Below are 15,959 nucleotides of genomic sequence, written 5' to 3'. Positions count from 1 at the left end.
GCAGGAGGGCGATACGCCCCCTGAATCCCCGAGCCCCGACCCGCTCGCGGAGGGACAGAATCAAGCCAAGTCTTTCTGGGGTGAGTCAGCCGAGGAGGCCTGGGGTGCCGCGGGGAAATTGGAGTTTGAGGACGTCTGGGCCAGACCTCCACCATATGTGCCCCAAGATGGCGCCAAACGAGAAGGGGAAGGGTGGGGTGAGTATGCCCCTGGCGGGAACAGGGAGGAGGCGCGACAACCAATCAGCACACACAAACTGGTCAGTATTCAAAGTCAGTATTCGAGGACCACCTCCTCTGTGTCCAGGAGCTCTGTGTACCAACAAAGAGAAAAGCAGGTAAGAATGCTAGGAGGCCTGCCTGGATGGGCAAGGAGCTACTGGACACACTATTACTTAAAAAGAAACTCTACAGAAAGTGAGGGAAGGACAGGTAGAACAGGGGGTATATAAGGCAGCTGCCCGAGCAGCAAGAGTCCTGGTTAGGAAAGCCAAAGCAGAGTTTGAATTGAGTCTAGCCAGGGAGGTTAAAGGAAACACTAAGAACTTTTACAGGTATATTAATGGGAAGAAGAAGACTAGGGAAGGTGTGGGCCCCCTCAGAAAGGAAAATGGTGACAAGGTCACAAGTGATGAGGAAAAGGCTGAGGTACTCAATAACTTCTTTACCTCAGTCTTCACTGCAAGGGCCTCTAGCCACACTCCTGATGTTATGGAAGTCAATGCCAGGGACGGGGAGGAAGAACTGCCCATTGTAAGTGCAGATCAGGTTCATGATCATCTGAAGAACCTGAAAGTGTTCAAGTCCATGGGACCCGACGGGTTACACCCACAGGTACTGAGAGAACTGGCAGATGAGGTTGCTAAACCCCTCTCTATTATATTTCAAAAGTCCTGGCAGTCTGGTGAAGTCCCCACAGACTGGAAAAGGGGAAACATTGCCCCCATCTTCAAAAAGAGCAAGGAGGAACCAGGGAACTACAGGCCAGTCAGTCTCACCTCTGTGCCTGGAAAGATCATGGAGCAGATGCTCCTGGAGTCACTACTCGCTCAAAAGAATAGTGAAGGGGTGATTGGGAACAGTCAGCATGGCTTTGCCAAGGGCAAATCCTGCCTGACCAACCTGGTGGCCTTCTATGAGCAGGTGACAAAATTAATAGATGAGGGGCGAGCAACTGATGTCGTTTACCTGGACCTGAGCAAAGCCTTCGACACTGTCCCGCACCACATCCTGGTCTCCAAACTGGTGACACATGGGTTTGATGGGTGGACCACTAGATGGATAAGGAACTGGCTTGATGGCCGCACCCAAAGAGTGGCTGTCAATGGCTCCATGTCCCAGTGGAGGCCAGTGACAAGCGGAGTCCCTCAGGGATCACTCTTGGGACCTGTCTTATTCAACATCTTTGTGGGGGACATGGACAGTGGCATTGAGTACACCCTCAGCAAGTTTGGTGATGACACCAAGATGTGTGGTGCAGCAGACATGCTGGAGGGAAGGGAGGCCATCCAGAGGGACCTTGACAGGCTGGAGAGGTGGGCACAAGCCAACCTCATGAAGTTCAATAAGAGCAAGTGCAGGGTCCTGCATCTGGGTCGAGGCAATCCCAGGCACAAATCCAGGCTGGGCAGTGACTGGCTGGAAAGTAGCCCTGAAGAGAGAGACTTGGGGGTGCTGGTGGACAAAAAGCTCAACATGAGCTCTCAGTGTGCACTTGCAGCCCGCAAAGCCAATCAGATCCTGGGCTGCATCAGGAGAAGTGTGGCTAGCAGGTCGAGGGAGGTGATCCTCCCCCTCTACTCAGCCCTGGTGAGACCCCACCTGGAGTACTGTGTCCAGTTCTGGAGCCCCTATTCCAAGAGGGATGTGGAGGTGCTGGAACGTGTCCAGAGAAGGGCCACAAGGATGATCAGAGGGCTGGAGCACCTCTCCTATGAGGACAGACTGAAGGAGTTGGGGCTGTTCAGTCTGGAGAAGAGAAGGCTCCCAGGTGACCTAATTGTGGCCTTCCAGTATCTGAAAGGGGCCTACAGGAAGGCTGGGGAAGGACTTCTCAAGATCTCAGGTAGTGATAGGACTAGGGGGAATGGAATGAAGCTGGAGGTGGGGAGATTCAGGCTGGATATGAGGAGGAGGTTCTTCACCATGAGAGTGGTGAAACCCTGGAATGGGTTGTCCAGGGAGGTGGTCGAGGCCCCGTCCCTGGAGGTGTTTAAGACCAGGCTGGATGAGGCTCTGTCCAGCCTGATCTAGTGTGGGGTGTCCCTGCCCATGGCAGGGGGGTTGGAACTAGATGATCCTTGTGGTCCCTTCCAACCCTGAATGAAACTATGAAACGGGAAGGGGAGGAGAACGAGAAGGAGAAAGGTGGTGGGGGCGAGCCAAGCAGGGAGGAGCGGCTTGCCCGCGAGGGAAGTGGGCGGGGCTGGAGTGTGAGCGAGAGGTGGAAAGCCAATCAGAGCAACCATCTGGAAAAGCACCCTCAGGGCAAACCCCCCACTGAGCAGAAGGCGGAGCGAGCCAAGAGGGAGGGAATGGCCCACCCACAAGGGAAGTGGGCGGGGCCAGGGCCCAACAAAAAGTACTGGAATCCAAAAGCAGCCGGTCAGTGGAGTTCTGACTCTGGGCCAGACGCTAGCCAGGCCCAGTGGCTTGCAACTGATTCAAACTCTGAGGAGGAGGAGGTGGGGGTAGACAGACTCAAAAGCCAAAGTATCCCCATCCACTATAAAGAGGGATCACGAGGGGGAAAAATTCCTCTCACGGATTGGAGGAAAATAAAGATTGCACGTGCGGATTGGGCCCCATCAGCCACGCTAGCCCTCCCGGTCCGGGTGATGGACGGGGGACAAAGGGTCCACACACCAATAAATCCTAAGGATGTGCAAGCGATTGTTAAAGCAATTGCAGACAAAGGGCTTAATTCTGCCATGGTCTCCACCCTCATAGATGGGGTTTTCGGGGGAGATGACATGCTCTCATTCAATATAAAGCAAACCTGTAGATTGTTTTTTGACAGGGCAGGGATGATTGTGGTTAAACAAGAATGGGAGGACAACTGTGCAAGGCAACTAGCTCAAGTAACTGGGGCAGATCACCCGCTCCATGGCTACAGCCTGCTGCGGCTAATGGATACAGACCCAACAATGATTACCCTCCAGGCACAGGCCCAAGGCCTGCGGGCCCATGAAGTTATGACAACTACTCGTGCAGCTAGAGAGGCCATTCGCACATCCTCTAGAGTTATCACCCAGCCATCGCCATGGTCCACAATAAAGCAAAACGAAAGTGAGAGCTTTACGCAATTTGTGAATCGCCTCCAGGCAGCGGTCGACTCCTCGACCCTGCCTGCAGAAGCAAAAGGCCCGGTCCTTGCAGACTGCTTACGTCAGCAGTGTAATTCAAAAACCAAAGAGATCCTACGATCACTGCCAGTGGGGTCAAGTCTCGTGGACATGATTAAGCATGTCGTACATGAAGAGCATCTGGCCCCAATTCAGGTGGCTGTTCACACAGCAATAGCTAATGTGATGGCATGTTTTAGATGTGGCCAGGCACGCCACGTTGTGGCAAACTGCCCTCGGTTGGGGGATTCGCCAACATCGTTCCCCCTGCACCAGAACCAACCCAGAGGACCGTGCTGGGCCTGTGGAAAGAAAGGACATTTTGCTAAGGAGTGCAGATTTAAAAACCAGGGAAACGGGATGGGGAGAGGGCACCCGGGCCGCGCAGGGCCCTCGCCCACTTGGGACATGAGGCGGCCCAACTATGCCAACCCCAGATGGGGCGAAGCGCTCCTGAACTCGCCACCCCCTCGAGAAGCGACCACCTTTATGGCCCAACCGATGGTCCAACCAAATCTGCCTCTATCTCAAGGACAGCAAGGACCACCCCTTGGGGCGAGACCTTAGGGTGGTCCTGGCAGTGAAGTGTGACAGGCTGAGGGTATGCTGCAGTCAAAAAAGACAGCAGAGTTAAATGGTGTCCACTTAAGTCTATTAAACCAGATCTTCAGAATAAAACTAATGAAAGCTGTGAGTTTCTCTTCACAGGACCGGATCATCGGACACCCCTGTGACCCATATACCCCAGTGGCAAGAGAAGCTGACAAGGTGGCAAATGTCCTGTCCAAGCCTGGGAGTTCCGCACTGGCAGAATCCAGAGAACGGCAAAATAGCCTCCACAGAGGGGGCTGTGATGCCTTGAGCCGTCTAAAGAATGTTTACATTATGTTGGTAGACCACCAGCAACTGCTTTAAGAATGTATTACCCAGTGTTATCCCCAGTTATCCTTAGTTACCTCAAGTTACACCCTGTTGTTATCTCCCTAATTTCCACCTGTTCACTGTGCCTTACATTTTTTATTCAAGTTTATGATGTATACTTTCAAAATTGTTATATTTCTCAGGATTGTTATATTTTAGCTAATTTGGTTATGCGTAGGGAGGGGGGAATTGTAGGTAGCTAGGACCCAGCGGCCGGAAGATCTCGCGTTGTACGGGAAGATAGGGCCCCTCTCCCTATAGCCAATAGCGTTCAGTTTACGGTGCAAGCAGACGGAAGTGACATAAACCTCAGCTATATAGTGCTGCGTCGTTCACTAATAAACACCATTTGCCGTCCACCACATTGGTGTCTTGTGAGCTGATGGACCGAGCGGCCTGGGGTTGGCCGCCGTGCTGTTCCTGAACCAGGTCACTGCGCCTACGACAGGCAACAGGGAGGTGGTGGAGTCACCATCCCTGGAAGTGTTCAAGAGGAGATTGGACGTGGCACTTAGTGCCATGGTCTAGTCATGAGGTTTGTGTTGATAGGTTGGACTCGATGATCTTTGAGGTCTCTTCCAACCTTGTTGATACTGTGATACTGTGATTCATCAACATCTTCATCCTGGTTGGGTGGTCTATAACAGACTCCAACCATGATGTCTGCCCTGCTCGTCTTCCCTCTAATTTTCACCCACAAGCACTCAACCCACTCATCCCTGATCTCCATCTCAATGGCATCTAGTGCCTCCCTGATGTACAGGGCCACCCTCCACCCCTTCTTCCTTGCCTGTCTCTCCTGAAGAGCCTGTAGTCCTCAATTGCAGTGCTCCAGTCATGTGAGTTGTCCCACCATGTCTCTGTGATGGCAACTACATCATACCTTTCCTGCTATACAAGGCTTCCAGCTCCTCTTGTTTTTTACCCGTACTTCGTGCATTAGCGTATATGCACTTCAGCTGGGCTGCTGGTTTCACCCCTGGCTCCAGCTTATCACCCCCAGACTCCTGCCTGGGGGGACTGGTTTCAGCCCCTTTCCCCTTGAAATCTAGTTTAAAACCCTATCAATGAGACCTGCCAATTTCCTTCCTAGAATCTTTTTCCCTCTAAGGGATAAGCCATTCTCGTAAACTGATCTTTCCCCTCCTTTGGGACAGATGTGCTCCATCTGTTGCCAGCTGACCTGGTGCAGTAGAAAGCTCTTCATGATGAAAGAACCCCGAGTTATTTTGGTTGCACCAGCCATTTGTTGATTATAGCTGCCAACCTCTTCCTTATGGTATTCCCTCCTGCAACTAAGGGTATTGAAGAGAAAATTATTTGTGCCCCTGACCCCTCAACCAGTTCTCCCAGGGCCTTGAAGTAATTTTTGATAACCCTGCGAGTTCTGGTTGCAACATCATCATTCTCTAACTGCATAACTATTAACGGATAGTAATCAGAGGGCTGCACCAGACTCGGCAGCCTTCTGGTAACATCCCTAACTTGGACTCCCGGGAGGCAGCAAACTTCCCTGTGAGAAGGGTCTGGCCGACATGGGGCCCTCTGTTCCCCTCAGGAGGGAATCAACAATAACAGTTATCCTCCTCCTTTTTTTGAGGGAACAAGTCCTGATGCCGGGGGAAGGCTTTTTAACCTCAGGCTGTTTTGCCTTAGGCTGTTTAGCTTTAGGGAAAACCTCAGATCGTGTGTCCTCCAGCATCAGAGTCACCTCACCCTCGACCTACAGTGCCCCATATTTGTTTTCCAAGGGCAATGGGGAAGGTGAGGGGAGGCAAGGAAGTATTACTTTGCATCTTTTGAGAACAACCTGTGTCCATTCCCTGCTGTGTTTTTGGATAACCAGCCTCTGCTGGGGGAGCCTGCAGAACCTGGTTAATCAAGTTCATCTCCCTTCTACATTCCCTTACAGCTCTAAGTCTATCAACCTCATCCTTCAGTTCAGCCACCAGGTTAAGTAGATAGTCGATCTGCTCACACCTAATGCAGGAATTGTCCCCACTACCCTGCATCTCAAGTGCCAGGCTCCAGCACTCTCTACAGCCAGATACCTGGACACCTCCCTGCTTATGTTCCACCCCAGTCTGGGTCGACACTGAATTTTTGAAGGAATTATTGCTACAAGTCACAACCATCCCTATCCCTGGCCATGTGTCCTACTGGACAAAAGATTAGAAAAAGTGTGGCAGCGCGTGTGGCTGGCTGCAGCTGAGCGAGAGCACAGCAGCTTCCTGCTGAAATGCAGCCCCTGCAAGCCCCTGCTGGGGTTTTAAATTTGCCTCTGGTGACATAACGATCACAAGCAGCAGGCACGTGAGAAGACAGCTATGCTGATCCTCGCTGAGTGCCGTGGGATCACCAGGGTCCTGGTGCTCCCATAGCCTGAAAAGGAAAGTAGTGAGGTGCCCTCCGAGGCTACTGGTCCTTCATACTACTTACCAGTAACTGAGAATTCTTTACCATCTTTCCTACAATGCATTCAGATCTCCAGCCAAGACTTCTACTGAGTTGTAGGAAATGGGAAATTCACATTATCCCAGTCTGGGAAAGGTGTTCTTGCATAGGGTACTAAATGGTGTCTTCCAAGGACTTGCAGTTATCTTAACAGAAGAAAACAAAATCCTTTTTCATTCAGTTTGCTGAAAATACACTGTTCAACTATTACACTTGTCTTCCCAATTTGTCACCTCCCCACTGAAGTCACTACTTTGGACTCACAACACGCAGCTCCTCTGGGAAGAATAAGCAACATCTCCTATAGCCAGTCCTTGGTCCATTGCTGTTGAGTTTCAGTCTCTTCTATCCTGGGGCAGAGGTTAGCCCCTTAAGAAGACAGGGAGTTGTGTCTGGGATGAGGGAGTGATCCCAGTCTGGCAATTAGCAACAGACACATTTAGGGTACACTTAAGCCCAGGTAAGGTTTTGGCTTGGGGCAGAAGCTTTCAAACACTGCAGTGAAGGTTCTCCACCAGATATTTCTGCCATATGTGACCTGAGAAATTTTTTGTTTCACTCTAAGCCTGCCCCATTAAGACTTTTCAATCATTTCATAGACCAAGAATAACACAGTAAGATCCAAGTAAGAACGTAAATATCTGTAATTTGCAAAAGCCTTATGAAGTGACAGAAGAAGCCTTAGATGGAAATTATTCTGAATTGCAGAAAATAAATAGATCTGGATTCATGAAAATTTACAGATGTGAGGAAAATACATAATTTTGAAAAAGCAAAAAAAACCCCACAATGCTCAAACAAAATAAACACTATTTCATTCATAGAATGTTCATTAAAAGAAAAATACCCCACTGATTAATATTTTGCACTTCAACAGGTATGTTTTTAATAGAAGTCTTCATAACTACATACTTTAGTAACAGTTACTTTAAGAAAATTAAATCTATTACTAAAGTATGTTCTTTATTAAAAAACCCCAAACCAAAAAAAAACAACCAGTGCACTTTTTTCTTGGTCCCCGTTCCCTTTTTACATTTTCTACATTTTTTATCAATATAAGTTGTCCTCTGAACTCACCATGCAGGATGTATTCCTTTTCAGAACAGCATTTACATGTAGTAGATGATAAGGTAGAACACATGCAGCTTTTTCATACTGCTAAAGAAATTTGTGATTGTCTAGCACCATGATAGGCTGCTTAGTGTACAAAGTGTTAGCGTGCATCATTAAAAGAATAAGCAAGCATTTGATTTTAATTGTAATTGTAATCCTCTCCACTGAAGCCTTAAATGCTGTCGTTTGAAATTTAGTGGAGACGTGAGTTTTCACTGCAGCCACTTTACGTTTGTGATACATTAAAAGGTGTAATCCAACTGAAATGTAAATCACTGTTCTTGAAAACAAATTACAAATGAAGATAACAGGGCAGTATACTAGCACTGAAGCATCCAAAAGCCCATCTGAGGCATTTTCTTTGAGACCCAAATTGCAGCAGCCCTGTTATCATGGGTAATAGGGTGCTGCCAAGGCAGGTTGATTACAAGGCTATGGTAAACAATCCTTTTAAATGTGGTGCCTCAATAGATGTGCACATACAACATTAATCAAATGAATTCAAACAAAGCCACAAAGGGAAGTGGTGGGCCAGCCCTTGTTGCTTTAACTCAAGCAGTAAGTGGCCAGACTGTAGTGTTCACTTGGTACAGAGGCATTTTCCATTCCTTTATAATCAGCATTAACTTGTATGAAATCTTAATTGTGAGACTTGTGAAAAAAAAAAAAAAAAACAAACCCTGAATACTTCAGCTGTTTTTCTCATGTTCAAGGTACAGCAATTTTTCTTAGGCAACGGCCTCCCTGGGACATACCTGGCCTCTGTTTCGCGTGTTTGTTCAGGCCTCCTGGGCTTGGATGAAGCTGAAGGATGGGTTGACAGAGCAAGCTCTGCCCACAGGTACAGTTCCTCTCCTATATTCACCATTCAAGTCTAACCAAGAGAGAGATCAACCTTCTCTCCCTTCTGAGGCCCTTCTCCCACAATAAATCCACCTTTCCAAATAAAGCCAGATAGCCCTATTGCATTAAGGACTTTTTTTTTTTTTTTTTTGGTAATATATATTACTGGGCCTTTTGAAACCTGTCACAACTCAAATTTATTACACTGCTCAACCTGTCTAAAAGGTTCATGCATTTATATCATGTACTGCTAAGAAATCTCTATAATTTGAGATTTGCTTTAGAAAAGCTGCTGTCATGGGGTGAGTAGTGTAAGCATTTCTTGGAAGGGCATTGATGTAACATGGAAAAGCAGGTAAGTTACAGAAAAAGCTAAGAGCAATAAATAGTTTCTATTAAAAAATAAAGCAAAAGAAAACAACAGCAACAATAATTTAAGTCTGTCTCCAAATCGGTTCTAATAATTGGAAGACTGGATGACAATGGGTAATCCTTTGCACTCTGGCGGGTTGAAGGGCCGATCCTCCCTTCCCTCACACCGCAGGCAAAAAGATGAGACTCAGACAAACAGATTGCAAAAGTTGTGGAATGTTTAAATGGAAAAGCAGTGGATGTTTCACAGAGAACCACAAGCACAGTGACAAAAGAGATCCCAAGGCATACTCAAAAAACATCCCAACACTTCCCTCTGCCCACCTGAGGGCACACCCAAAACCCCCAGGGTTCTTTCTTCCCCCCCGTCTTCCACTGTTAGGCTAATCTCAGCTGGGCAGATCCAGCAGTGTGCCCAGGTGGCCAAGACGGCCAATGGCATCCTGGCCTGCATTAGGAATAGTGTGGCCAGCAGGAGCAGGGAAGTCATTGTGCCCCTGTACTCTGCTTTGGTTAGGCTGCACCTTGAGTACTGTGTCCAGTTCTGGGCCTCTCAGTTTAAGAAGGACATCGAAACACTTGAACGTGTTCAGAGAAGGGCAACAAGGCTGGGGAGAGGTCTTGAACACAAGCCCTATGAGGAGAGGCTGAGGGAGCTGGGATTGTTTAGCCTGGAGAAGAGGAGGCTCAGGGGTGACCTCATTGCTCTCTACAACTACCTGAAAGGTGGTTGTAGCCAGGAAGGGGTTGGCCTCTTCTCCCAGGCAACCAGCACCAGAACAAGGGGACACAGTCTCAAGCGGCACCAGGGGAGGTTTAGACTCGAGATGAGGAGAAAGTTCTTCACCGAGAGCGTAATTTGTCATTGGAATGTGCTGCCTGGAGGTGTCCGTCCCTGGAGGTGTTCAAGAGGAGATTGGACGTGGCACTTGGTGCCATGGTCTAGTCATGAGGTCTGTGTTGATAGGTTGTACTCGATGATCTTTGAGGTCTCTTCCAACCTTAGTTATACTGTGATACTGTGAGATTGCCCTTCCCCCCTTCTCCTCCTGGCCTCAGGCCTAGCCAGGCCCAAGAGACTGTGAGATGAGTCCTCCCCATTACCAGACAAGGACCATCTCCATAGGAGTGGTAAGGGAAAAAAGAGGAAGTGCAAAATCCTGCTGATGGTTTTATAATTGAGCAGGGCACTATGGGATGAAATACATGGCTTCCCATTTCCACCTACTGGGCTGGACCCGCAGGACACCGCAGTTGTGGCTTATATGGTGGCAACAGGAAGCACTCAGCCTGAACCACCACACACTCCTATCTGGAATTTGTTCCTTAGGAGAAGATATTTCCAGAACTCTTGGAGAAACAGTGACTATCTATTGAACCTTGTGAAGAACAGAAGACACTCATATTTGACTGTAAACCACCCAATTCCTTATTCCTATTTTTCTTCTTATCACATATCTGTAATATTTTTGGTGGATCAGGCCAGTTTTTGCACATGGGTTTGCACATGAGTCTGAAGAGTACAAATAAGTGCGGGATTGCAATTGCTGTGCAAATGGCATACACAAAGATCTGCAAAATATAGCAAGTGAGTAAATGGTTGTGAAGACTCATCATCATGAAAAAATGACAGATCTTTACCAAAAAGCTTTTCTATTCCCTCTACAGGCACTCTGTGGGCATAAGTAGAGTAATTTTCCCTGGGCTGCTTTGTCAATGTATGTGATCACCATTACTCACAGGGTATAGTTCTAGGAATATAAAGATAATCCATATCACTTAGTTCATGGATTTAATTCAGCTTGTACAAAGAGGGTGAAAGGTTTTTGGTTCTCAGGAGAGATATGATAGGGACATTAATCCTCTAGTATTAACACAGAGTGCATTTCCTTTAGGATAGCCATCTAAATAGTGTTTGCTTAAATATTTTCCAGTACTCACCAATCTAACCTAAATTTAGCTGTTGTCCTAGACTGAAGATCTCTAGGCGCACAGATGCTCATTACCACTTTAGATCTAAGTAGTAACCAAACAGCATGAAACTTGAAATTCTCTTTCAGACATTGCAGGAGCTATTTTGTGAGATCAGACATTGGTTCCATACTTGGAATTTCTCTTCTAACATGATGATGTTTAATTAATGTGGGAGAGACTGCTAGAAGAAATGTAAGATTCTGACCATGCAAGAATAGAATAGAATGGAATGGAATGGAATGGAATGGAATGAGATGGAATAGAATAGAATAGAATAGAATAGAATAGAATAGAATAGAATAGAATAGAAAAGAATGGAATAAACCAGGTTGGAAGAGGCCTTGAAAATCATCATGTCCAGTGTACTATCCAACACTATCTAATAAACTAAACCATGCAACCAAGCACCCCATCCAGTCTCTTCCTAAACACCTCCAGTGATGGTGACTCCACGACCTCCCCAGGCAGCCCATTCCAATGGCCAATCACTCTAACAACGAAGAACGTCTTCCTAACATACAGTCTAAACCTCCCCATGTGCAGCTTGAGACTGTGTCCTCTTGTTCTGGTGCTGGTTGCCTGGGAGAAGAGACCAACCTCCACCTGGCTACAACATCCCTTCAGGTAGTTGTAGACAGCAATAAGCCTTCCCTGAGCCTCCTCTTCTCCAGGCTAAACAACCCCACCTCCCTCAGCCTCTCCTCGTAGGGCTTGTGCTCCAAATCCCACACCAGCTTTCTTGTACTTCTCTGGACACGTTCCAGCAAGTCAACATCTTTTGTAAACTGAGGGGCCCAGAACTGGAGACAGGACTCAAGATGTGGCCTAACCAGTGCTGAGTACAGGGGCACAATGACTTCCCTGCTCCTGCTGGCCACACTGTTCCTGATAGAGGCCAGGAGGCCATTAGCCATCTTGGCCACCTGGGCACACTGCTGGCTCGTGTTCAGCCTACTATCAACCAGCACCCCCAGGTCCCCCTCTGCCTGGCTGCTCTCCAGCCACTCTGACCCCAGCCTGTAGCACTGCATGGGGTTGTTGTGGCCGATGTGTAGAACCCGGCACTTAGATGTGTTAAATCTCATGCCATTGGACTCTACCCATCTGTCCAGCCTGTCGAGGTCCCTCTGCAGTGCTCTCCAAGCCTCTAACAGATCAACACCTGCCCCCAGCTTGGTGTCATCTGCAAACTAAATGATGATGGACTCAATGCCCTCATCCAGATCCTTGACAAAGATATTAAAGAGCATGGAGCCCAGTACTGAACCCGGGGGGACACCACTAGTGACTGGCTGCCAGCTGGATGTGGCACCATTCACCACCACTCTCTGGGCTTGGCCCTCCAGCCAGTTCCTAACCCAGCACAGAGTGCTCCCGTCCAAGCCACGGGCTGATAGCTTGGCCAGGAGTTTGCTGTGGGGGATGGTATCAAAGGCTTTGCTGAAGTCCAATTAGACTACATCCACAGCCTTCCCCACATCCACCAGGCGGGTCACCTGATCATAGTTTGAGATCATATTGGTCAGGCAGGATCTGCCCTTCCTGACTCCATGCTGACTGGGCCTGATCCCTTGGCCATCCTGTAAGTGCTGTGTGATTGCACTCAAGATGACCCATTCCATAATCTTGCCTGGCACTGAGGTCACGCTGACAGGCTTATAATTCCCTGGCTCTCATCTGCCAGCTCTCTCAGCACCCTAGGATGGATACTGTCTGGTCCCATGGAGTTGTGGGGATCCAAGTGGCTAATATGGTTTCTAACTTCTTCCTCCTGGATCACAGGGGAACTATACTGCTCCCTGACTCTATCTTCCAGCTCAAGAGGCCAGTTGTCTGGAAGACATTCTGTCCTGCTATTAAAATTTGAGGCAAAGAAGGTGTTAAATACCTCTGCCTTTTCCTCATCTTTTATTACTACATTCCCCTCCGTGTCCACCGAGGAGTGGAGGTTTTCCTTGCCCCTCCTCTTGCTATTAATATAGTTATAGAAGGATTTTTTGTTGTCCTTCACAGCAGAGGCCAGTCTAAGCTCTAAATGGGCTCTAAATGAGCTAAACATATCTGGAATGTAGAGGAAAAACAGTCTGAACCGATACTTCTGACTCTGACTTGGGAAGAAATCCTTTTCCTTGAACTCCAAGGCCAGCAAATATTTCTGCCATTGTGCCACATTGGCAAAGCTGTTATTAAAGTAACAATAGGGAGCAAGAAAACAGAATATTCCACATCCCTTTCATTTCTTGGACTCCTTAGATGCTCGCTTGAGCTGTCATAAAAAGCTTGTTTTCCTGACTCCCAACCATGATTTTCCCTTAGCAGGGTGTTGCATAACAGACATTTGTTTGTCAACTGAGTTAAGGCTCCAGTGTCCAAAGACATATGAACTCTAATAAACCACAAATATACCCTTAAGTTTTAAACTGGAATAAAAAAGTATAGATATCAGCATTCATGTTAAACATAATTTCTAAGGCATTTCTTCATTAATATGACCTATCATAAAGTGATTGTTAAGCTTCATTAGAGAGTAATAAAGAGAAAAGGAATAGAAATATCACAAAACTGGCTCTGTTAATTTTCAAATTGCATACTTTTTTTTTCTGACAATATTAAAAAAAAAAAGTCAGGATATTTGAAAAGCTCTTCAGACATGTCTTCAAGAATGTGAAATGCTGAGAATTGTACTCAAAGATGGACATGAGCTTGACTGCATTCTGTTCAGCTATAGAAAGGCAGCTCACAGTACAGACTCATAACAAATTGGGCAATCCATGATACTGTAGTCAAGAACTATATGAAACACAAGGATCATTTGTACACATGGAACTGAAAAATACGGTTGTTGTTTTCATTCAGAGATAATAATCATATCCCTGGGCTGCAGGATAAGGACTGCTTTCTTGTTTCACGAACATTAAGAAACAACTCTCCCATTGTTAGCCTTCCTGAGGAGAGGCTGCAAATGCATGGCCCTACAGGAAACAAAGATGTGGGACTCATTTAGTGCAACCCTACACTTAGACAGGTGCCACTCTTAGTCTTTTTAATTGATCTCATTTGTTACTTATACCAGTAAGTCACACTGTTATCATCTCTGAACAAGCAATGGAAACCAGAATTTGTCACTGAATAATGATAACAGACCAAGTACTGAAATGGGCTGGTCATATAGACTTCCTGGCTTAATTACATAACAGTACATTAGATTGAAATAAGATACTTAGAAAAATCCAAATTACATGAAGGCCTCTTGTTTCTTTATCCCTCATTGACACAAAACACATTTCAAATGCAACTTCTAAGAGAGTAAGTTATAATCTCCTGAGAGGAGCAGAGCCAGACACAAAGCCAGTCCTGACAGTGAAATATTTTTGCAGTAAGATTAATCTTATATTGATCTAAAGGCCTAGTATGCTGACAGCATGACACTCACATCCAAAAGCTGCTGTGGTGTCATGATGGGGACAAGGGTATCATGAAGGCTAACAGCTGGGAGCCTTCTCAGGGGAAAAAACTCAGCAGTTTAGGAATGGGTAATATTAATAAGATTTAATTTGCTAATGTTAAAATTACTTAGTCTTATATGAAGTCCCATGTAAAGATCACAGAGTATAAAAACATAGATGCATGTTTTCCCACACTGAAAGAGTATTAGAAATATGAAGATTGGTTTCTAGCTACTACTATGCATGTTTCTTAAATACAAATGGAGCCCAAGTGGAAACCAGTGCTGAAGCATTAGATAATGAAACCAAACTTCATATTCTGTCACACAGCAATAGCCTTCCTTTGTTGTTCATATTTTGACTACTTCTGTGCCTTTGCCTAATTTGTCCCACTCAGCAGAGACAAAGTCATAAAGACTGCTCTGCACCCATATGTTCTCCCAGCTTTCTAGAGATCCAAAACGTATGTTACACAAAGCACATTCCAAAATTTTGTTGTTTTGAATCCCCAGGAAGAGAAAGTGGATGAAATAAGACTATAGAACATAATCTTACATTAAACCCTGCCTTTACTGATCTTGGGGAAACATGGAAGGAGGTCTCAGAATCCAAATTTATTGTCATTGGTGAGTGTCAAGAAAGGAAAAAGTGTTGGGGGACAGGTTTAATATGGAATATATGAGAACAGCTGAGCAGCCTGAGATCTTGAGGCAATTCAGATGCTGCTGGAGAAGAGGAACAAAATTGATGGAAGAGAAGGGTGCTGGAGAAAGACAGAAAGGGAGAACATGTAGAGTAGAAAACAGTACAAAAAGCAAAATCTTGTCAGAAGAAACCGCAACAGTGGAGGAAGATGGGATTCCTCAATAGACACTTGGACTGGAAATACGAGGCAGAAAGATAACACTCATGGAGAAGAAATAACGAAAACTAAGGTGTGAGATAACTGATTTGATAAATGAAAGGCTATATAAAGGCAGCAATATGAATCAGTACAGAAGCTAAGTGTTTTAAAGGGTTTGATTTGCATACTCTTACTGGTCATAAAGAACAAATGACAGGGAAGAAAGACCAGTAAAAACGGAGATGAGTCATAATAAAAATTACTGGATGGGGGAAACTAATGGAAAACTTATGAAATTCAAGGGAAGATGCTCAAACAGAAAATGCAGAAGAAAACTTATGAAAAATATAAATAAAAAGCTTACAGAAAAGCTTAAGAAAAAAAAAGAGGAAAATGTGAGGTAGCATGGAGACAAGTACATGAAATAAATAAAGTAATAGACAGCAGTCATTCAAAGATAACAATTAATCCAGTTTTTGAGCATGACTAGATCATTATATGGTCATTACATGTGGTTAAATGAGATGACACTTTGTTTGCATTGTTAAAAATGTGCTGATATAAACATTCCCTTCTTCTTTCCTTTGAGAGAGAACTGAGAGTAAAGACAGCTTTCTCTTTTCTTAACTTTATTCGCAGTGTTTTACGG

General features: G+C 46.0%; 1 protein-coding gene across 1 annotated transcript; it reads left to right on the top strand.

The window, feature by feature from the left end:
- Window positions 1-2,329: 2,329 nt before the first annotated feature.
- LOC137444391 (endogenous retrovirus group K member 7 Gag polyprotein-like) lies at window positions 2,330-3,910 on the top strand. The gene has a single exon (XM_068145038.1). The coding sequence runs from the start codon at window positions 2,330-2,332 to the stop codon at window positions 3,908-3,910; it is 1,581 nt and encodes a 526-aa protein (XP_068001139.1).
- The last annotated feature ends 12,049 nt before the right edge of the window (window positions 3,911-15,959 follow it).

The sequence above is a fragment of the Melanerpes formicivorus genome, unplaced genomic scaffold (assembly GCF_026170545.1).
Source record: "Melanerpes formicivorus ecotype bairdi unplaced genomic scaffold, bMelFor1.0.p_v2 SCAF_1, whole genome shotgun sequence".
NCBI lineage: Eukaryota > Metazoa > Chordata > Aves > Piciformes > Picidae > Melanerpes > Melanerpes formicivorus.
This window is presented reverse-complemented; position numbering and strand designations above follow the sequence as displayed.